This window comes from Mustela nigripes, chromosome 14 (assembly GCF_022355385.1).
Source record: "Mustela nigripes isolate SB6536 chromosome 14, MUSNIG.SB6536, whole genome shotgun sequence".
Taxonomy (NCBI): domain Eukaryota; kingdom Metazoa; phylum Chordata; class Mammalia; order Carnivora; family Mustelidae; genus Mustela; species Mustela nigripes.
The window spans coordinates 36,913,612-36,936,471 of NC_081570.1; the positions used below are offsets into that span (position 1 = coordinate 36,913,612).

General features: G+C 37.0%; 1 protein-coding gene across 2 annotated transcripts in view; it reads right to left on the reverse strand.

Annotated features, from left to right (window-relative positions):
- Positions 1 to 22,860, reverse strand: part of STIL (STIL centriolar assembly protein) — a 74,266-nt gene that overhangs the window by 44,843 nt on the left and 6,563 nt on the right. For both annotated transcript variants that reach the window (XM_059374656.1, XM_059374655.1), the window contains exons 3-10: positions 22,715 to 22,822; positions 19,592 to 19,704; positions 19,081 to 19,268; positions 17,864 to 18,111; positions 14,524 to 14,607; positions 12,948 to 13,034; positions 6,677 to 6,827; positions 3,947 to 4,056 (exon numbers count right to left, since the gene is read on the reverse strand). In XM_059374656.1, coding sequence (XP_059230639.1) covers positions 3,947 to 4,056; positions 6,677 to 6,827; positions 12,948 to 13,034; positions 14,524 to 14,607; positions 17,864 to 18,111; positions 19,081 to 19,268; positions 19,592 to 19,704; positions 22,715 to 22,822 — 1,089 coding nt within the window. The remainder of the gene's footprint in view (positions 1 to 3,946; positions 4,057 to 6,676; positions 6,828 to 12,947; positions 13,035 to 14,523; positions 14,608 to 17,863; positions 18,112 to 19,080; positions 19,269 to 19,591; positions 19,705 to 22,714; positions 22,823 to 22,860) is intronic.

Sequence of the window (22,860 nt, forward strand, 5' to 3'; positions counted from 1 at the left end):
ATCAGGATGTCTGCACGGTGTGTTTAAGCATCAGGGTCTGCACTCGGCCCCACAGAGTTCTCCCCCAGCACCCAAGAGTGACATGGAGAATATTATTATACCCCCTGTACTGTAGCACGGACATGACAGACAGCCAGTGACATGACTAGAGTAAGGAGGTCATAGCAGAGGCCCACACAAATCTACTGCCAAAGACCAGATGCAAATGAAAACACCTGAGCAGATGGCAGCATGGCTGGATCATAATCATGCCCTCCCACATCATCACGACTGGCACAGCATTAAGTTTTCCAAATTGTATATAACCTCACAGAAAAGAAGATAAGCAGATCTTGAACTGACTGAAATTTGGTTTCTATAACAACTGGGCAGTCAAATTATAAATCAAGTTCAATTACTTTTAAAAAGAAAAAAAGTTAAGTTTTTTTTAACCCGTTTGTGGCAGGAATTAATATATTTTTTAAAGATTTTATTTAGTTATTTGAGAGAGAGAGAGAGGGAGAGAACAAAAGCAGAGGGAGAAGCAGACTCTCCACTGAGCAGGGAGCCTGATGCAGGGCTCTATCCCAGGACCCTGGGATCATGACCTGAGCTGAAGGCAAACACTGAACCAACTGAGCCACCCAGGAGCCCCAGGAATTAAAATTTGCTATATGCTTACTTATGATAACACAAACATATATAAAAACACACATAAAATTTCTGACATCGAGCAGTAAGATGCATTTATGAGCTTTTATAGCAGCCAAGGCAAAAAGAAAAAAACCTTATGTTGTATAATTATAACATCAGTTCTTTAGGTGAGACAAACATTTTACTAAAAATCTAAAAGTGGGGGCGCCTGGGTGGCTTGGTGAGTTAAGTCTCTGCCTTTGGCCCAGGACATGATCTTAGGGTCCTGAGATTAAGCCCCACATCCGGGCTCTCTGCTCAGCAGGGAGCCTGCTTCCCCTTCTCTTTCTGCCTGTTGCTCTGCCTACTTGTGATCTCTCTCACTCTGTTAAATAAATAAAATCTTTAAAAAAAAAAATAAAATAAATAAAAATCAAAAAGTGACTGATGGTTACTAAAGCTTTGATCAGAATTGAATATTGGCAAAATTTTCAAAAATAATGTTAAAGAGATTATGTTCCTTAATCTAGTCTTTTCTTCCATAAATATTTAATAAAACATTGAATAAATACTTAAAAAGACAGTGAAGGTGTTCCTGAAAAGCTGTAAGAACATAGTTTTCTGGTGATCTAATCTATATCAAGGATAACTTAAAATGTCCAAAGATGGAGACAGTATACTTTAGATAATTTTCTAAACCTCAGAAACTGTGACTATGTTTACTGCACTTGGTAAAAAGGAGTGTGCAGATGTGATTAAGTTAAGGAACTTGTGATGTAGAGATTATCCTCGATTACCCAGGTAGGCTCAATGTAATCATAAGGGTCTTTATAAAATGGAGGCAAAAAGGTCAGAGTCAGAGAAGGAGATGTGAGGATTAGCAGCAGAAGTCAGAAGCTAGCTTTGAAGAAAGAGTGAGGGGCGACCAGAAAAGGAATGCACATGGCCTCCAGAAGCTGGAAAAGAGAATAAAATGGATTCTAAAGTTTCCGGAAGGAATGCAGCCTTATCATCACTTTGACTTTAACCTCAAAGACCATTTTAGACTTCTGATGTCCAAAGCTGGAAGACAATAAATTTTATTGTTTTTAAGTCAACAAGTTTGTGGTAATTTGTCAGAGCAACAACCAGAAACTAATACAGATTCAATCATAACTCCCATTTTACAGATGGAATAATGATGTTTAGAACCAGAACTTGAATGCAGATATCTTATACCAAACTGAGCTCACAACTATTACGTTGTGCCCACTATAAACAGTTCATATAGTTGGCATTTATTTTAAAATTGTACCACAGTTAATTTCTCCCTACAGAATCAAGTGTTAAGGACAGATGAATGAATGCTATAAAAAAAGTCAGGCCATTTTCTCAATAATTGCAATAAACTACAATGAACCTTATACCTCCTATTCCTCATGCGAGACATTAAACAGACAGTATTAAAGCAGTCCCTAGACAAGTTAAGGCCATAGTCAAAAAGTTGAGAAAAGGACAAATTAACTGCTAGGGCTAGTTAAAATAACAATAGTTTTGGGGGCCCCATGGCTGGCTCAGTTAGTTGAGCAAACAACTTTTGATCTCAGAGGCCTGAGTTAGAGCCCTACATTGGGTGCAGAGTTTACTAAAAAATAAAAAACAATAGTTTCAGACCCACAGCATCAAGAATAAACCAGCACCCCAAAGTAACTTTAAAATGAGGTTATTAAACATTTGGCAAATTACTAACTTACATTAGCGGACCTCTCCAATAATACGGAGAACACTGAACACACTTCATCAGTGGACTGTAAATTCCATGAGGGAAGAAAACATGTCTACAACTGTTTTTAATACCACCATATCCCCAGCCTTTGGCATATCGTAGAACAAATGAGAAAGATGGAATACGGATCTGAAGGGTTAATTTAATGTGTCAACTTGGCTAGGCCATGGTAACCAGATATTTGGTCAATTATTATTCTAGATGTTTCTGTGGAGATATTTTTTGGGTGCTGGAGGAGAAGGAGGAGAATGGGGCAGAGTGAAAGAGAGAGAGAATCTTAAGCAGGCTCCATGCCCTGTGTGGAGCTTGATGCTGCTGCGCTCAATCTCACAAGCCTGAGACCAGGACCAGAGCCAAATCAAGAGTCAGATGCATAACTGACTGAGCCACCTAGATGTCTCTTTGTGAAGGTATTTTTAGATAAGATTAATATTAAAATCAGTAGACTCTGAGTAAATCAAATTATCCTCCACAATAAGGACAGGTCTCATCCAGTCAGCTGAAGCCCTTAATAGAACAAAGCATTACCACCCCCAAGGACTTCAGGGTGTGCCTGGGTGGCTCAGTGGTTAAGCATCTGCCCTCGGCTCTAGTCATGATCCCAGGGTCCTGGGATCAAGCCCTGAATCAGGCTCCCTGCTCAGCGGGAAGCCTGTTTCTCTCTCTCCCACTCCCCCAGCTTGTGTATCCTCTCAGTGTGTCTCTCTCTGTCAAATAAATAAATAAAATCTTTAATTAAAAAAAAAGAAGAAGAAGAAGCACTTCTGCAGCAGATCACCTTAGGACTCTAACTCTCTAACTACAACTCTTCTCAGCCTTCACTGAATTGCATGAGCCAATTCCATAAGATAAATCTTTCTCTCCATCTTGCTGTTTCTGTTTCTCTAGAGAACCCTACTATGAAGGAATATCTTTTTTACCAGAAGAGGTATATACAGACCCAAAAAGCCAGTCATTATTTAATTACTATTCCCCAAGTGCATCTTCCTTTTTAGGTAAAGAAGTTATATTTTACAGTAGTCTCTTTGATAGGCTCAGGTTTAAAACTACAAGAAAAAGAATAGAAGGCAAACTAAACAAAAACAAGATGCTTCTTCCTAAGCAAGATAATTTCTTGACACTTTTTCTTCCAATGTAATAAAGCAACTCAAATGACAACCATATTAAAGTTGTCATCTCATTAAAATTATCATCTAACGGCATGCCTGGGTGGCTCAGTTGGTTAAGCGGCTGCCTTTGGCTCAGGGCATTGATCCCAGGGTCCTGGGATGGAGTCCCACATCAGGCTCGCTGCTCAGCAGGGAGCCTGCTTCTCCCTCTGCCTGCAGCTCCCCTTGCTTGTGCTCTGTATCTCTCTCTCTCTGACGAAATTAAAAAAAAAAAAAAAAAAAAAATTATCATCCAACATCTGAGTATGCTGAGTATGAAGTAATACATTTAAAGCAAGGACATCTTATGGTATCTAAGATACGTAATTAGCTTCATCAGATTGGGGAGTTACTTTATTACTCATCAAAAACTAGTAAATATAATTTTAAAAGTATACATGATAACAAAAACATCTTTTACCTTTCAGTTGAAAGATGCTTGGAAACCTTGTTGAAAAACTCTGTTTCTGCATTTTGGCTTTCAGCAGTCAGCTCAAAATGGAGTGAGTTCTTGTCAGAAGGTTCAACATTCTGAAATAAAGTAGGTTGTACTTTGAGAGCTGACTTAAAATTCTATGTAGATGAAAAGTGGCTCTGAAACACTGAGAGGAGGGAGACATTTCTACTACTATAACCTTTCTTAAAAAATCATTTTTAAAATTGAGATATAACTGACATCTCATATTACATTAGTTTCAGGTGTGCGACATAGTGATGCAATATTTGCGTATACTGCAAAATGCTCATCACAATAAGTCTAGTTAACATCCATTACCATACATACAGACTTATAATTCTTTCCCCTTGTGTTGAGAAAATATTGTCTTAGCAACTCATAAAGATATTATTAATTATAGTCACCATGCTATACTATACATTACATCCTCAGGTCTTATAACTGACAGTTTGTACCTTTAGACTCCCTTCACCCTCCTGCCCTCCCCCAATGCTCCACCAGTCTGTGTTCTTTATCTATGAGTTCAGTTTGATTGGGTTTTTTAGATTTCACCCATAAGTAAGATCATAAGGTATTTGGCCTTCTCTGACTTCTTTAGCCCTTAAGGTCCATTCATGTTGTCACAAATGACAGATTTCTTCTTTTTTTAATGACTGAATAACATTCTACTATATATACATATACATATATATATACACACACATATATATATGTATGTGTATATATGTGTATAAACACACACACACACACACACACACACCACATTTTATACATATACCACATTTTCTTTACCCATTCACCCATCAATGGATACTTAGGTTGCTTCCATGTCTTGGCTATTGTAAACAGTGCTGCAATCAACATGGAGGTACAAATATCTTTTGAAGTCTGTGTTTTTGTTTCCTTTAGATAAATATCCAGAAGTGGAACTGCTTAAACATACGTTAGTTCTATTTTTATATAACCTTTTTTTTAAAAGACTTTTATTTATTTATTTATTTATTTATTTATTTATGAGAGAGAGAGAATGAGAGAGAGAAGGAGAGGGAGAGCATGAGAAGGGGGAGGGTCAGAGGGAGAAGCAACTCCCTGACAAGCAGGGAACCCAATGTGGACTCGATCCCGGGACTCCAGGATCATGACCTGAGCTGAAGGCAGTTGCTTAACCAACTGAGCCACCCAGGTGCCCTATATAACCTTTTTTAAACTGTCCATTTCTCTGCCACATAAACAAAAGTGAAAACTTAATTTACCTGCATTATGTAACTCACTCAATTACCAGGGATTCAGTGAAAATAAGAACTATGAACTGAGAACATGATCTAAAAATAAGTGATATATGTCTCTAAAATGGAAATAAATTATTAGACCTCAATTAAGATAATTATATTTATAATTAAAATACAGAATTTTTAAAAAAGTTTTATTTCTGTAAGTAAGCTCTGTACCCAGTATGAGGCTTCAGCTCATGACCTGGAAATCAAGAGTCACACACTCAAATGAGCCAGCCAGGCACCTTGAGAATTTTTTAATTATTAGTCTGAGACACAGGACGATCAATCATTTTACTGAAAAGTAGTCTCTGAATGTTTTCACATAACTACACTTACGGTTTCAAATATCTACTTTTTCTGTGACCATCACCTATGTATTTTTTATGTGTTTTATGAGATACAGAACAATCTATTCTGATTCCTAGGATTAGACATAAAAACTTTCAAATGTGAGAAACCATTTGTTGTATCTACTTTTAAAAATTCAACAGGGAGGGGCGCCTGGGTGGCTCAGTGGATTAAAGCCTCTGCCTTTGGCTCAGGTCATGATCCCAGGATTCTGGGATGTGCCCTGCATTGAGCTCTCTGCTCATCGAGGAGCCTGCTTCCCCTGCTTGGCTATCAGCTTACTTGTGATCTCTATCAAAATAAATAAAAACAAAATCTTTCAACAAATAAATAAATAATAAAAAACAACAGGGAAAACAAATGCTAAGATCACAAATTAACTCTCAATATCATAAAATGATACAAACATATAAATTCTTAATATTCTTCAACGGCTTTAGAACATGAGTAAGTTATTTTGTGGAAAAGCTCTGATCCTGTATTATAATTTGGTCCTAGAGATATGATCTAACATTTATAAAATGACACTAACCACAAATGAATAAAGTTAATATTCAATAATAATTATAAACAAAGCCTAAGAGTTTGAGTTACTGTTTTAAAGGGAAAAGACCATTGGGTTTAAACTGCCAACATGCAACCCTAAACAGTCATTAATATGCTACTTAATCAGGCTGCCTGGGTGGCTCAGTGGGTTAAGCCTCTACCTTCAGCTCAGGTCATGATCTTGGGGTCCTGGGATCAAGTCCCACATCAGGCTCTCTGCTAGGCAGGGAGCCTGCTTCCTCCTCTCTCTCTCTACTTGTGATCTCTGTCAAATAAATAAAATCTTTAAAAAAAAAAAAACGCGGGGCGCCTGGGTGGCTCAGTGGGTTAAGCCGCTGCCTTTGGCTCAGGTCATGATCTCAGGGTCCTGGGATCGAGTCCCGCATCGGGCTCTCTGCTCAGCGGGGAGCCTGCTTCCCTCTCTCTCTCTCTGCCTGCCTCTCCATCTACTTGTGATTTCTCTCTGTCAAATAAATAAATAAAATCTTTAAAAAAAAAAAAAACGCTACTTAATCAAATCACTTACTTTGAAAAGACGTAATGTTTCCTTGCTGGTTAGTAGCTGGAACTGAAGGTCAGATGACCTGCCATCACACGGGAGGCATTCATAAAATTCAGGATCCTTATGTGTCACAGAATATAGAACTATAATGAAATTTCCAGATTCAGAAAAAACCCTGGACAAAAAAAGCCATTTAATTAAAATTTACTGAGGATACTAAGAGTATATTCTAACAACTCTATATAAATCTGTCAACCTAGTTAATAAACTACTTAAGCAGTCTAATTTTGGGAAGAAAACCAGGGAGCAGGATGATTGGGTGGCTCAGTCAGTTGAACAACTGACTTTGGCTCCAGCTGTGATCTCAGGGTCTGGGGATCAGGCCTGTATCCAGCTCCGTGCTTGGCGGGGGGTTGCTTGTCCCTCTCCTTCTCCCTCTCCTCCCCACGTCCCAGGCACTCTCTTCCTCTCTCAAATAAAGTCTTAAAAAAAAAAAAAAAAAGAAAAGAAAAAACTAGGGAGCAAATGTGCTTACTTTTTAGTGTTACTGATTTTTATTTTTTAAAAAACATTTTAGGGGCACCTGGGTGGCTCAGCGGGTTAAGCCACTGCCTTCGGCTCAGGTCATGATCTCAGGGTCCTGGGATCGAGTCCTGTATCAGGCTCTCTGCTCAGCAGGGAGCCGGCTTCCCTATCTCTCTCTGTCTCTGGCTGCCTCTCCGTCTACTTGTGATTTCTCTCTGTCAAATTAGTAAATAAAATCTTAAAAAAATAAAATAAAATAAAATACATTTTATGTTGAAATACATATTCCTTATAAAAACTTCAAGCAAGACAGGGATATGTAAAACAAAATGAAAACCACCTCACTCTCTGGTTTAGTATATACAACTCCATAATTTTCTCCTTGGCATACAAAAACATTTTATACAATCTAACAAAAATGAGGCTGTACCATATATACTACAGTTGACCCTTGAACAACATGGGTTTGAACTATGCAAGTCTACTTACACGTGAATTTTTTTTTTTTTAAGATTTTATTTATTTATTTGACAGAGATACAGCAAGTCAGGGAACACAACCAGGGTGAGTGGGAGAGGGAGAAGCAGGCTCCCCACTGAGTAGGGAGCCCGATGTGGGCCTCAATCCCAAGACCACAGGATCATGACCTGAGTCGAAGGCAGATACTTAACAACTGAGCCACCAAGGTGCAGCATATGTAAATTTTTGTCAATAAATACAGCACAGTACTGTAAGTGTATTTACTCTTCCTTATGATTTTAATAACATTTTTTCTCCAGCTTGCTTTATTGAAGAATACTTGTAATATTGCGAGAATATTTAAAGTATATAATACATATAACATACAAAATATGTGTTAACCAGGTTATCTATAAGGCTTCTAGTCAATAGGCTATTAATGTAAGTTTTGGGGGAATCGAGTTGTATGCAAGTATGTATTTTTTTTTTTTAAGTAAATGTTACGTCCAATGTGGGGCTTAAACTCATGACCCAGAGATCAAGAGTCACATGCTTGCCCAACTGAACCAGTCAGGTACCCCTATATTTCTGACCGAGTATCCCACCACCTGCATTGTTCAAAGGTCAACTGTATTAGTAATTGCTATTTTCAGTTGACTGTCTTGGATTTCTTCCCATGTTACTACCTCTTTATTCTTTTTTAGTGACTACTAAGTATTATAATTTACAGATGTGCCATTATTCACCTAGACTTCTAAAAGTGGGTATTTTAATTATTTATAATATTTCATTATTATAAGCATGGATAAAAACATTCATTTTATTATTCAATGAATGGCTCAACAAATATTTGTAAAGTCATCAAGAATCCTTAAAATGCATACTAAAACCAACAAGAGATATCCTCTTTTCAAAAGTTCACATTAGGCCACTTCACTTTTATAGACCTACATTAAAACCAGCTTTCACTAACTGAGAAATCCAAAGAGGATTTTTGCTTTTATTAAAAAAAAAAAGGCAAAATTGAAAATAATGTTCAGCATTTGTGCTCCATGAGCCATTATAGGGGTAGCATGCATCAAAAGCAAGAGTAGCCCTGCCGGGCTCCTTCTTCAGGAACTACACTCAGCATCTCAGCATCAAGCAGCCATAGCTCTGAACTGTGTCTGTAAGTACTATGTTTTACCTCAATTTATTTTGTGCATCCATTAGTAAGACATGTCCTAAGATGTCAGAAAAGCCTGAGAGGCTATTTTCTCAGTCTAAGAACAATGAAAAAATTTTCCATATAAATTAATGGTAGTTGGTTCTTTGCTTTGTCATTTCGGCTTACAAAAGATTTCATAGGAGCGCTCTGTTCTTTCAGATGGGGTGGGGGAAGGAAACTGTATTTAAAAATACTTTAAGAAAAAAAAATTTTTTAAATAAATAAAGGAGCACCTGGTGGCTCAGCTCGTTGAGCATCTGACTCTTGATTTCGGTTCAGATCGTGATCTTTGGGTTGTGAGATGGAGCCCTGCTTTGGGCTAAGGGCTCAGCACGGAGCCTGCTTGAGAGTCTCTCTCCCTCTCCCCTTCCCCCCAATACACGCACTTGCATGTACTCTCTAACAAACAAGTAAAACCTTAAAATAAATAAAACCCTTTTAAGAGTTGTCTCTCCTTTGTAAAACACTGAATGAAAGATAATTTGGGGATACGTTACAACATTAATAAAACAGGGCAATGAGGGTTGTAGAGGCAGAATGTCTGTTCTGCTCAGCTCCTCTTTTGGGTCAGACAAGCCCACTGTTCAGAATGTTGCAAAGCACCAACCTAAGCTATGCTGAGCAGTGCTGACTTCTCTTTGGTTCACAGAGTTGGCAGTAATTAAAGAGTTCAGGTATCAAAGAAATTGCCTAATGCTTCAGACTGAACACAGACTAACAAGAGTTTCAAAACTAATTTTACCTAGCATTTACTGTCAATAGTTAAAAGTAAGACCAGTCACTGATAATAAAACTCAGTTGTACTAATATACTAAAATGAATATTTGTTTTATTGCAAATAAAACTAATTATCTTGAAAAGGTGAAACAAAATATAAAAAGTAGAACTGCAAAAAGTACCTGAAGAAAACACAAGAGATTTTTTATTTCAATAAATATTCCTGAGTGGGCAATTACTTTCTAAGACTGAAAAAGAAGACCGATAATCTGACTTAGAAGTTAAGTTTGGGAAAATATCGTTAACCAAAATTAAATAAAATGGCAGTCTGGGGGAAAAAATCTTTGCCATATACATATACACATAAATTTTTGTATTTATATAACCTCTACCATACATACACACACCCATTTTTATAAATGTACATTTCTGTGCTTTACATACTATATATGTATATAGAGAATGAGAAAGAGAAATAGAGCTACTACAAAGCAATGTGAAAAAGATGCATAATCCAATAGAATGGCCAGAGACATGAATGTAAAGATCCCAAAAGAGGTTATAAAAATCAGAAAAGACGATTTCCCATTTACCAGGTTTGTAAAGATCAAAAGTTACCTCTCTGAGGTTTGCTACTTTCCCCTCCCCTTCTTCCTCTCAGACATAACCTCCTTGCTGTCTCTTGAAGATGCAAAGTGATCTTTCACCCACAGTCTTTGCACTTAATGTATCCTCTGACTGGGACGCTGTTGCAGATGGCCACATGGCTTACCTCCTCCCCTCAAACCTTTGCTTCCCTGATCACCTTATTTAAAATATCAACTCTTGGGGTGCCTGGGTGGCTCAGTGGGTTAAGGCCTCTGCCTTCGGCTCAGGTCATGATCTCAGGGTCCTGGGATCAAGCCCCACATTGGGCTCTCTGCTCCGCGGGGAGCCGGCTTCCTCCTCGCTCTCTCTGCCTGCCTCTCTGCCTACTTGTGATCTCTTGTCTGTCAAGTAGATAAAGTCTTTAAAAAAATAAATAAAATAAAATACCAACTCTTTTCGGTAGAGCATGTGACACTTCATCTCGGGGTTGTAAGTTCTAGCCCCAATTTGGGTGTAAAGATTACTTAAAAAAATTTTTTTTTAAATCTTTAAAAAATAAATAAATAAAACAAAATTTCAACTCTTTACCTATCACTACCATCCAGACACACAACATCTACCTCCTCTGCTTATTTTTCTACACAGCACTCATCACCTTATAAAATACTACTTATTTTACTTATTCTGTTTACTGCCTATCTTTGCAGGGTCTTTGTTTACTGCTTATCCCCAATATCATGAACAGTGCTTGGTATACAGTAGGTGCTCAATAAATATTTTGTCCAACAGTGCTAGTGAGGGGATGGAGAAAACAGGCACTCTCAAACAATGTTGGAATGATTATAAACTGGCAGTCTTTGAAGGCCAATATCTATAAAAATTTAAATTACAAAAAAAATTTTTTTTCAAAGATTTTGTTTATTTATTTGACAGAGAGAGATCACAAGTAGGTGGAGAGACAGGCAGAGAGAGAGAGAGAGAGGAGAAAGCATGCTCCCTGCTGAGCAGAGAGCCCGATGTGGGGCTCGATCCCAGGACCCTGAGATCATGACCTGAGCCGAAGGCAGAGGCTTAACCCACTGGGCCACCCAGGCGCCCCCAAAAGAAAAAAAATTTTAATTACATATTTTTTGACATAGAAAAACCACTTTTAGGAATTTATTCTACAAATATGCTAATATATGTACATATGTGTATGTATATGTATACAAAGATGTATATACAAAATTGCTGCAAAGGCAAAAGGACTAGTTTTTAAGATATTACATAGTCTTTATTTTTTTTTAAGATTTATTTATTTATTTATTTGTCAGAGACAGAAAAAGAAAGCACAAGCAGAGGGAGCATCCAACAGAGGGAAAGCAGGCTCCCTGCTGAGCAAGGAGTCCAATGTGGGACTTGATCCGAGGACCCTGGGATCATAGCCTGAGCCAAAGGCAGATGCTTAACAGACCGAGTCACCCAGGCATCCCAATACATCTTACTTTCTATTCAACTGTCAAATAATATGACTAAATTTGTATGTGCCAAGATGTAATGACCTCTAAGGTATAATGATAGAAAAAAAGCAACATACAGAAAAGAACACTATGCTCCTATTTGTGATAGGAGAGTGTGATATCTGTCTACACACTGATATTTTAGGAAAGAAGTACAAGACACTATTTAACATTTAATACTGACTGTCTCTGGGAATAGGGTCTGCAGATATGGGGGAAGAAGAGAAACTTAAGTATCTTTACATATATTTGATTTATTGCCATAGACTCGTACCACCTTTTCAAAAAGTTGAAAAAAAAAAAGTTGTGTTTTTTTTTTAAGTATATTATAGAGGCACCTGGGTGACTCAGTCAGGGAGCCTGCTTCTCCCTCTCCCTCTGCCTGCCTCTCCCCCTGCTTGTGCATGCATGTGCTCTCTCCCTTTGTGTCAAATAAATACATAAAATCTTTAAAAAACAAAACAAAAAAACGGGTAGGGCGCCTGGGTGGCTCAGTGGGTTAAGCCGCTGCCTTCGGCTCAGGTCATGATCTCAGGGTCCTGGGATGGAGTCCCGCATCGGGCTCTCTGCTCGGCAGGGAGCCTGCTTCCCTATCTCTCTCTCTCTGGCTGCCTCTCCATCTACTTGTGATTTCTCTCTATCAAATTAATAAATAAAATCTTAAAAAAAAAAAAAGCAAACAAACAAAAAAAAATGGGTATTATAGCTACCCAAGGTAGATACAAACAGGCCTGGAAATTTTAATAGATGAAAAGCTAAGAGGCAAACGGTGGTATCACATACAAAATAACAAGATTAAATGAGGAGTTGAAGTTAGAAAATTTCTTTGCTAGTTCCAATACTTGTGCTTCACTTCCGGAAAGAAAATTAAATATCTCTTCTCAAATATTTCTTATGGTACTAGTATTAGCACTGTGTAACTTAATAAAACACATATAAGGCAACAAATTCAAACTCATTTTCAATCACTTCACTAAAAATTAATCTCTTTATTTATAAAATAGGATGCTATAGTAGATGATCTCTAGGTACCCCCCACCCCGCCACACCTGAAAAGTGTATCTTCTGTCTTATAGTACTATGATTAGACAAGTGAATTTCTTCACATTTCCATGTATACTGCAACCTTTTCTTTTCTGTCTGATTTTATTCCCATTTAATGTAAGATTTGTTTTTCTTAGTGTGCTTATTCTACCATTCTGTAAGTATTATAAAAGGTTAAGGCACTGCATGAATTTTAAACAAGACCAATAAAACATGAAAGGGAGAAGATCAAAATAAAATATAAAATATCACTTGCCTTTCTTGAATAGAAGAACTAAACATGTATCGTAAGCAGCAAGCCCATACCTGAGGACTATAGATATGTATAATTCCAGATAGCCAACTAAAAGAAAAAATACAAATTAAAAGGTATAGTCACTTACAAATTAATACTTACTGTGCGTTAGATTACATTCTTCTCAAGGTGATATAACAGAGAGTCTTGGTATTCACCAGCAACACATTAAACAGCTCATAAATAAGAAATCTATGGACACCAGACCATGCTAATAATTAAAAGAAATATAGATATAGATATAGACAGAGAGATATTTCTCTCTGCCCTCTTCCACTTCAGAGGACAAGAAAATGGTGGGAGACAAAATGGTTAATAACACAGATGAAACCAAAAATCAATTAGAATAAACTAGTCTGAACTAGAATGGGCTAAATTAGGGGAGAATGCTAACGCAGCCTAAAACTATAGCGTTATTGAGAGGATTAAATGCTGTAACATACATATGTAGCCCCAAACACCCAAGGCTCTTCACTTGGTATAACACATAGCCAATACAAGGACCACAGGAAAAAGACTGTAAGACTTTGTTGTCTGCAGAAAATTTGTACATTCTCATTGTTTAACTGCACATACCACCAGACCCCTCCCTCCTATGATTCAAAAATCTTTAAGGTCCAGCTCAAGTTTACTTTTTTTTTTTCTTTCTTCTTCTTTAAGATTTTATTTACTTATTTGACAGACAGAGATCACAAGTAGACAGAGAGGCAGGCAGAGAGAGAGAGAGGGAAGCAGGCTCCCTGTTGAGCAGAGAGCCCGACGGGGGCGACGCGGGACTCGATCCCAGGACCCTAAGATCATGACCTGAGCTGAAGGCAGCAGCTTAACCCACTGAGCCACCCAGGCGTCCTCAAGTTTGCTTTTTTTAAGGAAATGTCCCTTATAATCCCTCTAATGAATACTAATAATGCTCACTGTCTATATCGCTCATTTTATAATAAATCATATACTTCCTTATTATTTTCCTACTTGTGAATATACATATATTTGGTTGCTCCACCTTGATTATAAATTTCTTGGAGAGCTTTAAATCCTAACACAGTACCAAATATAGTGCTATGCACAGTGTAAGCACTCAATAAATACTCAAAGAACATAAATTTCTGACTGAATAATCTGTCTAAATGTCATTAACCATGAACTCTAAAGAGAAAGCCATTAACACCAAAGGGAATTACCACAAAACTGCCTGGAAGTATATATTGAAGTGTTATTCTGAGCCCTGTGTTCTTCAAGGTGTTTTAAGGACAGGGGATAGTGATGAAGATTAAAGAAACAGGGTTCTAAGGTTTCAACTTCAATCAGAAGAATTCAACTTTATATGTTTTATTTACTGGAGTTCTTCCTAAGATTGAGCAAAATCTGGTTTTAACTGATTCTTCTATGAGAATAAGAAAGCTTAAAAATCACTGGCCTTTGTAGCTTTATAAGCTGACCTAAATATTAAGTATTTATTCATAGTACAACTAATTAACATGCTTATTATATACATTTGAATACATATGTGGCTGAAAAAGTTTTCATATATAATACTTACATTCCCACTAATGGTAGAGAACAAACCTTGGGATCTGATTCCAGCAAAAGTAACAATTTGCGTGTTTCATCCATGGTGAGATACCTAAACAGAAGATATTCATGTAAAAAACAATTAAGAGTATGTACTTTTTACCTAAAAGAGATAATCTGAGGGCTTGGAGAAGCATATTTTAGGCAGGGAATGATTCAAATGAATGTTTTCACACACACACACACACACACACACACACACACAGAGAAAATAGGTCAAAATGTAAAAAAAGAATCCAGTAAGAGGAAGAGATTGAAGAGATTTAATATCTTAAAATTTCTACTAAAACAGTAATTGACGACCATACACCTTTTTTAAAAAAGTTTTGCTCTAAAAGTATCCACTTATTGGGGCACCTGGGTGGCTCAGTGTGTTAAAGCCTCTGCCTTCAGCTCAGGTCATGATCCCAGGGTCCTGGGATCAAGCCCCACATCGGGCTCTCTACTCTGCAGTGTTTACTCCTCTCTCTCTCTCTCTCTGCCTGCCTCTCTGCCTACTTGTGATCTCTGTCTGTCAAATAAATAAATAAAATCTTAAAAAAAAAAAAGGTATCCACTTATTTTAATCAGGAATATTAAAATCAAGGCAATTTCATATTCAAATAGGTTTCCCAGGGAGAAGTGAATTTCCTGTTACTAGAAGTGTTCAAGCATCTCGGTGACTTGAAAAGACTGCAACAGATGTGACTTCTCACTAACAAAGCTAAATTATGTGAGATATATTCAATTTTCCATGCACTATACTCTTCCAACCACTATCAAAGAACGTTGGAACCATTATGAGAGATGCCAAAATTCACTTTTTCCTAAAAGGACATTATATCACATTTAAACTTTGTTATTACATTTATTATTGACAGTAGCTTAAAGTTAATTTTTTAAGTAATCGCCACACTCAGTGTGAGGTTTGAACTCAAGACCCCAAGATCAAGAGTCATATGCTCCACCAACTGAGCCAGCTAGTTGCCCCTATTATTGACAATAAGTTTTAAGAATATGAAAAACTATAGAATTGTCAAGAGTTTGGGTGCCTCAATGGCTCAGTCACTTAAGTGTTGGGACTCTAGATACCAGCTCAGGTCATGATCTCAGGGCTGTGAGATTGAGCCCTGCATCAGGCTCCACGCTAGGCATGGAACCTGCTTACGATTCTCTCCTCTATCCCTCCCTCTTCCTCTGCCCCTCACACTCCCACACACCAACCCCCGTATCTCACTCACTCTCTCAAAAAAAAAAAAAAAAGGTTAATTTCATCATTATGGCTTTAAAACACAAAAATGAAAAGGTTAGAAAGTTTGCTAGTTCCAATACTTGTGCTTCAATGATGCACAAATACTTGTACTTCAAAATGATGCTATTAGTGATATACAGTCTTAATAGTACCACTGAGGATATATTTTATTGCTATAATAACCCTAAAACACAAAGATAAAGAATGTATCAGACCATGTGACAAGATGATTAAGCCTGAGTTGGCAGGGAGATTTATGGATCAATAATGATACTTAGGGCCACCTATCTGGTTTAGTTGATAGAGCATACAACTCTTAATTTTGGGGTTGTGGGTTCAAGACCATGTTGTGTGTAAAGATTCCTTAAAAATAATATCTTAGAAAAAAAAAATGACATCTGGGGCACCTGGCTGGCCCAGTCAGAAGAGCACCTGACTCTTGATCTCAAGGTTGAGTTATTAGAGTCTCTCATTGGGTGTGGAGATTACTTAAGATTTAAAAAAAAAAAAAAAAAAAAAAAACCTGCTCTGAAAGCTCTTCTGCCTTGACCATCTGATAAATTCCTATTCTTTAAAAGAACTAGCTCAAGCTTTCCATGACTTTCCCAGGGAGTTTGGACACACCTTCCTGCTTTCCCTGCACTGTATAAAAACTCCCATTATATTTATCTGCATCATGTTTATATATTAATATACTTTATGAACAACAAATATAGTTTTTATCTATTTAATTCCAGTGTCTAACACAATACCTCTTCTATAATGGATCCTAAAAACTGTCAAGGTAAATGAATGAAAGTGGTCAAGGAAAAGGACAATGTCACAAATTAGATAATTCTAGGTAAGAAGGGGCAAGGAAGACAGGTAATTAGATAGAATATTGAACATCTTGGGTTACTGCTAACACGCCAAGGGGTCACAGAAGGAAAATTTAAAGAAGGATAAATTCATACTTCACTAGTAGATGGGCATGGGTACTAAGAAAAACTAATTTTTTGGTTAATTTTTTAAAAAAATTCCCATGTCCCAACTGAATAGCACTTATTACTCCTAGAGAATTAAATGTTTCACTTAATTCAAACACTTGATCAATAACACCTTTGACCAGGCCATGATATTGGAACATACACACTTTTCCCTTTGTACCACTCCAACCAGAACGTTGCTCTGGTCAGCATGCAGGACTCAAAAATAGGACTTTTCTTGCTATTCCAGGGACTCTCTGAAAAGAAAACCCTCTCTTTTTCTTTTCCTCTTTTGAAGAGACATTTTTAGAGGACTGGACTTGCAGTTGAGTGTATCTTGGCAAACATTTTCAGCTCTAGAGACCTAACAGGAACTAGGGTGGAGTCAGTGGGAAAGGAAACCAGAAGTGAGTTGCTTAGACTTTAAAGCGGAGGGTGCTTCCATTGTTAATCTAGCTCAGTAGACAATAGATAAAGAAAGTGGATGAGGATTCAGGGAAGCAGCCCTGCTGAGGGTCAGAAAGCATGCAATTTGGCTTCCACGTCCTAAGAAACTAAGAGTGGTGACAGAAAGCTGGAGAGGATGCTGCTCCAGCTGTGTGGGGGAACTCCACCCTCAAGTGGTTGACAATTTGCTAAGCAAGAGTACTACGAATTTTATTTAGCTATCTCCTTTCTCTCTCTGCCATGCTCATTATTCACAATTAAAACAAGTAATAAAACAAGCAAGTAATAAAAAAATTTTCAGCCTCTGTAGGCTCATAGTCTTTAAAAAAAAAAAAAAAAAAAAAAGACAGACAACAACCCAAACGTAGGCAAAATACAAAGGGCAAAATGACACAGAGGATAATGCCTCCTAATTTCAAATCACAAAATACAATCAATTTTAAATATAAATTTTACCATTTATTTTTCCGGGGATGATAAGCCCACAACTCTGAACTATATTCAAATAAACTGAACAACTTCTTTTTTCACTTTCCTTGGATATTTATCTAGCCACCATAGATCTTTGGCATATAAACTGAATGCACAAATATTTCATATGATGTGAATACCATGAAAACATACTAATTTAACCAATATTTAAAATTAATTTATCTCTTACTTACCCAGATTTATAGGTACCTTGAACTTGAGAAATATTCAGATTACTACTCAAGTTTCTTGCCAGAGCTGTTGGAATAATGGGGATGGGCTTTATAGGTGTGCACTTAAAGGTGTTTGCCAGAGTTACTGCTGCCCAATGCAAATCCAAATCCACAATGTCCAAACTTTCCCTGGAAGTGATATGAGCTCTTAGGGAAAGCAGTTTACCACAATCCAAGGAATCTTTGCTACATACATGGTGCTGCAGAGCCTGAGGAATCAATATTATATAATTACTTTAAAACTTTGAAATTTGTCTGTATCTCTGAATGTTCTGCTTCATACTGGTACAACATATATACATCTTGATCTAATAAAATTAAACAATTTCTGATTTGTAACATTTCAATTCTGATTTTTTTCCATGTGACCAAAAAGTTACATGAATAATTATGTCAAAGGAAGTAAGATTTAATATACCAAGTTCCATTACATATTGCCAACTTAGATGTCCCAGCAGCATTTAAAATTCTTATTAGAGAATGTCACTTTCAGCAAACATTCATCACATGAAAAAAACAGATGTAAACTAACTCCAACTCAACTAAGAAAATCTAAAGTCCATTCTTCTTTAATTATTTTCTTATTTCCACAAATTGTCAAGTCAGTTCTTCCTGCATAGTTGCTCAGGCCCACTGTGTCCTTCCTAGACATTCTGCTACCACTCTACTCCAGGCTAATACACATTCTCGAACACACGTCTGACTACAGACTTGGCCTACCTACTCTAACTTCAGTCAGGCTGCCCTATCGATTAACTATCCTTGATTTAATAGCATTTTCTCTTTCAGAAACTTTCAATAACTCTACATAGCCCATATAACAAAGTTCAAATTCCTTAGCCTGGCAGACAAGGCTCTACAATCTGGCCAAACTAATAGTCCAGTCTGATTATCCACAAATGCAGCAAAAATCTATACCCTTAATATTACCTTGAGCACATCTTGCATTTTGTTATCTTGATCATATTGCCTTCCCTTCTGGAAAACTACCCATACATATTACCTCCCTAGAATTCTTGCCTTCAGAAACCATATTTAATCATATTTTAGCAACAATCATTCAATCAGAAATTAATTAAAAATACTTGTTAAATATGGGTTTATTGAAATACAACATAATACCCATAATTTGATACTTGGGTTCAGTTAAGAATAATCAAGTTATCAGTGTATCTCACCTTAAAAGCTGAACTGAAGTCATCTGCATCATGGACTATTAATTCTTTTGAACAAAGTCCATGAGTATGAATTTTGCATGGAATCACAAAGTCCCCAGGAAGAGAAGCAGTAGGGGTTCTCTCTAAGCATTCAGGTACTTCTCTACCAGGATCAAAACGATCTACTGTCAATGTCACACTTTCTTCATCTGAAGAACAAAACAGCAGTTATTATAAATAAAATTTATGACATGACAATAAAAATTTGAAATCAACCAAGTAAGCCTACTATTATAACAAAGTATTTTGTTCATACTAATAGTACACTAAGCTCTTATTTTAAAAAATGGCTCCCATACATATTCTTCTACCTGACCAGTGAAGTCTGTGATAGATAGTATGAAGTTTTACTTACCTTTATAAACTTGGTCTATTGCAAAGAAAATTAGTATAAAGAACATTATAACAATCAGCTGAATTTGAAACACAAATTCTATTATAGTTACAAAAATATTTTTTTAAAGTATATTACCTTCATCTACTACGAGAGAACCAAGTAAAAAGCATGGCAGGCTTTTTTTATTCTGCTTAGCATGACGACAAGCAAGTCGGACGGTCTTTTCAGTTACTACAAGCTTTGGATTTCTGAAAAATAACAAAAGCCTTTTATGAATATGGTAGGTCTGATATCCTAAAAAACCCTCCTGCCATGAAATGCTGCCTAAAATATAACACACATTTTTTAATATGTACATAAAAATCACTGTTGAGAAATCCTAGGGTCAAAGATGGGCAGGAGTTCGGGGTGTGTAGGGAGAGCTGCCTGGAAACCAGAACTGAAGTTAAGCAGACACTGAAGTTATAGTCGTTCTCTGAGCTTTTGCTTAACTTCACAAACCAGAGCAAGGTTTAAGAAACTATGAGGCTAACCTCCTGTTTCTATAAATAAGATTTGGTTGCAATACCACATCTGTTTGTTTACATATGGTCTATGGACTTTGGATTCTAATATTATTGAATGTAGAATATATAAAACTATGATTAAAATGTGTAGAGCACCTGGGTGGCTCAGTGGGTTAAAGCCTCTGCCTTCTACACAGGTCATGATCTCAGGGTCCTGGGATCGAGCCCTGCATCGGGCTCTCTGCTCAGCGGGCAACCTGCTTCCCTTCCTCTCTCTGCCTGACTCTCTGCCTACTTGTGATCTCTGTCAAATAAATAAATAAAATCTTTAAATAAAAGAAAAAGAAGGTGTAAAGATATATAAAAGGGACTCCAATATATGAGCAAGGAACTAGATACTATCAAAAAAGTTGAGGCAGGGATGCCTGGATGGCTCAGTTGGTTGAGCAGCTGCCTTCGGCTCAGGTCATGATCCCAGCATCCTGGGATCGGGCTCCTTGCTTGGCAGGGAGCCTGCTTCTCCCTCTGCCTCTGCTGCCACTCGGCCTGCCTGTGCGTGCTCTCTCTCTCTGGCAAATAAATAAATAAAATCTTAAAAAAAAAAAAAAAAAAAAGATGAGGCAAATTTGAAAAAGAACCACAAAGAACTTGCAGAAATAAAAATATAATCAATTTAAAAATCAATATAATGAACAGGGGATAGGTACATGAATTTTTATTATCCTATAAATTCTGCATATATATTATAAACAATCTTTGATATATATGGAATACTTCCAACATGTAAAAAAACCCAAACATACAGGTTAGATGGCTAAGTACACCTAAAGAGAAAATTAGTAGAGTTGAAGAAAAAATCACCCACATTGTAGCTCAGAAAGATAACAATAGAAAATGTAAAAGGTCAAGAGACATCAAGAAAAGAATGAACAAGTCTAAGAAATATTTAATTAAACTTCCACAAGACTATTGGTTTTTTTTTTTTTTTTTTTTAAGATTTTATTTATTGGGGGCGCCTGGGTGGCTCAGTTGGTTAAGCCACTGCCTTCAGCTCAGGTCATGATCCTGGAGTCCCAGGATCATTTCCCTCATCGGGATCCCTGCTCAGTGGGGAGTCTGCTTCCCCCTCTGACTCTCTCCTTTTGTCATGCTCTATCTCTCACTCTCTCTCTCAGGTAAATAAATAAAATCTTAAAAAAAAAAAAAGATTTATTTATTGGGGCCCCTGGGTGGCTCACTTGTTAAGTGTCTGCCTTAGGCTCAGGTCATGATCCCAGGCTCCTGGGAATGAGCCCCACATTGGGCTCCCTGCTCAGCGGGAAGCCTGCTTCTCCCTCTCCCACTCCCCCTGCTCGTGTTCCCTCAGTCGCTGCATCTCTGTCAAATAAATATGTAAAATCTTAAAAAAAAAAAAAAAAAGATTTTATTTATTTATTTGAGAGAGACAGAGTGTGAGCAGAGAAAGGGAGGAGACTCCCTGCTGGGCAGAAAGCCTGATGTGTGTGGTTCCATCCCAGGACCCTGAAACCGTGACCAGAGCCGAAGATGCTTAACGAACTGAGCCACCCATGCACTCCCACAAGACTATTTTGTTTTTTTTTAATCAGTGATACTATCCTTCTCTGCCAACTGGTTTAGAACTTCAGTATGTTTTGACTTGTATCTCTCCTTTAGTTCCACTGAATCCATCATTGAATACTATAAGCTATTTCTTTAAAAAGCCTTGTTTCATTCTTTCCTTTTGATCTTAATACTGCTACATTGCTCCAAACCCTGATAATAGCAACCATTTATTGAATGCTTCCTATGTTCCAGGCACCATGCCAACTGCTTCTTTACAGAGCCTGTCTCATTTAATCCCAACAAGAGTGCTACGAAACAGGTATCATTATTCCATTTTCTAAATAAAGAAACTGATCCCTGCCTACTTTACTGAAGTTGCATAAATAAGAAGTGATAGAATCAGGATTTGACCCTCCAGGCAGTTTGACTCCAGTTACAGCACTTTAAACAAACCACTAGGGCATAAATCGATGTTGCTTAGATTACAGAAAACCATCTCACAGCTAAGTTAACTCCAGGTTTTCCCCATTATGACTTATCCTTCTTAGAATTCTGCTTTCAACAAATAACTCCCTTATACACAAAATCATAGTGGATCTCTATTTTCTATTTCTTTAAGCTTAAGTTTTTATATCTTTCTTTCAAGATCCTGCCCTAACCATGATTTATATTCTAACATGATCTATTCACTTAAAGTAAGTTCAGTCTTCTCAATGTTTTACAAAGACAGCATGCTAAAGCACGATCAAAAACCCTTCCAGTTTTTATTATAGTTTGTCTCTTGAATTCCTATAATACTTAGAAATTTAGACTTGCAGACCATTTTAACAGTGAAATTAAGATTACTTCTCAAAAGCACAAGAAATAGATCTAAGAAGCAGTAAGAGATAGTTTGAGCAGAGTTTCTGAATGGAAAAGTTTAAAAAAAAAAGGAATTAGTTATAGTAATCAACTTTGCCTTACACATCCTTTTTTTTTTTTAATATTTCAAATAATTTAATGTGGTGATCAAAAATGCAAAAATATTAATATATTTTCTAAAACCCATTCTTTCATCTGTACATCATTATTGTACTTTATTCTATTAGTATGATGATGGTTTTATATAGGTTGTAGCTCCATATTTTCAAAGCTTACACATCCTTTTGATTCCTGTTTCTACTGGTTTGATTTGAAAAGAGAAACATACCTGTAGTAATTGAGGTGTAAGTAGATGAAATCTCCAATTGGTATTGGGTTCCAAAGTGCATATTTTGATGGAGGAAAGTAGAAAGGTACCATCCTGCTTGAAGGAAACCTTAAACAAAAAAATGTTTAAATCAAAACACAATGAAA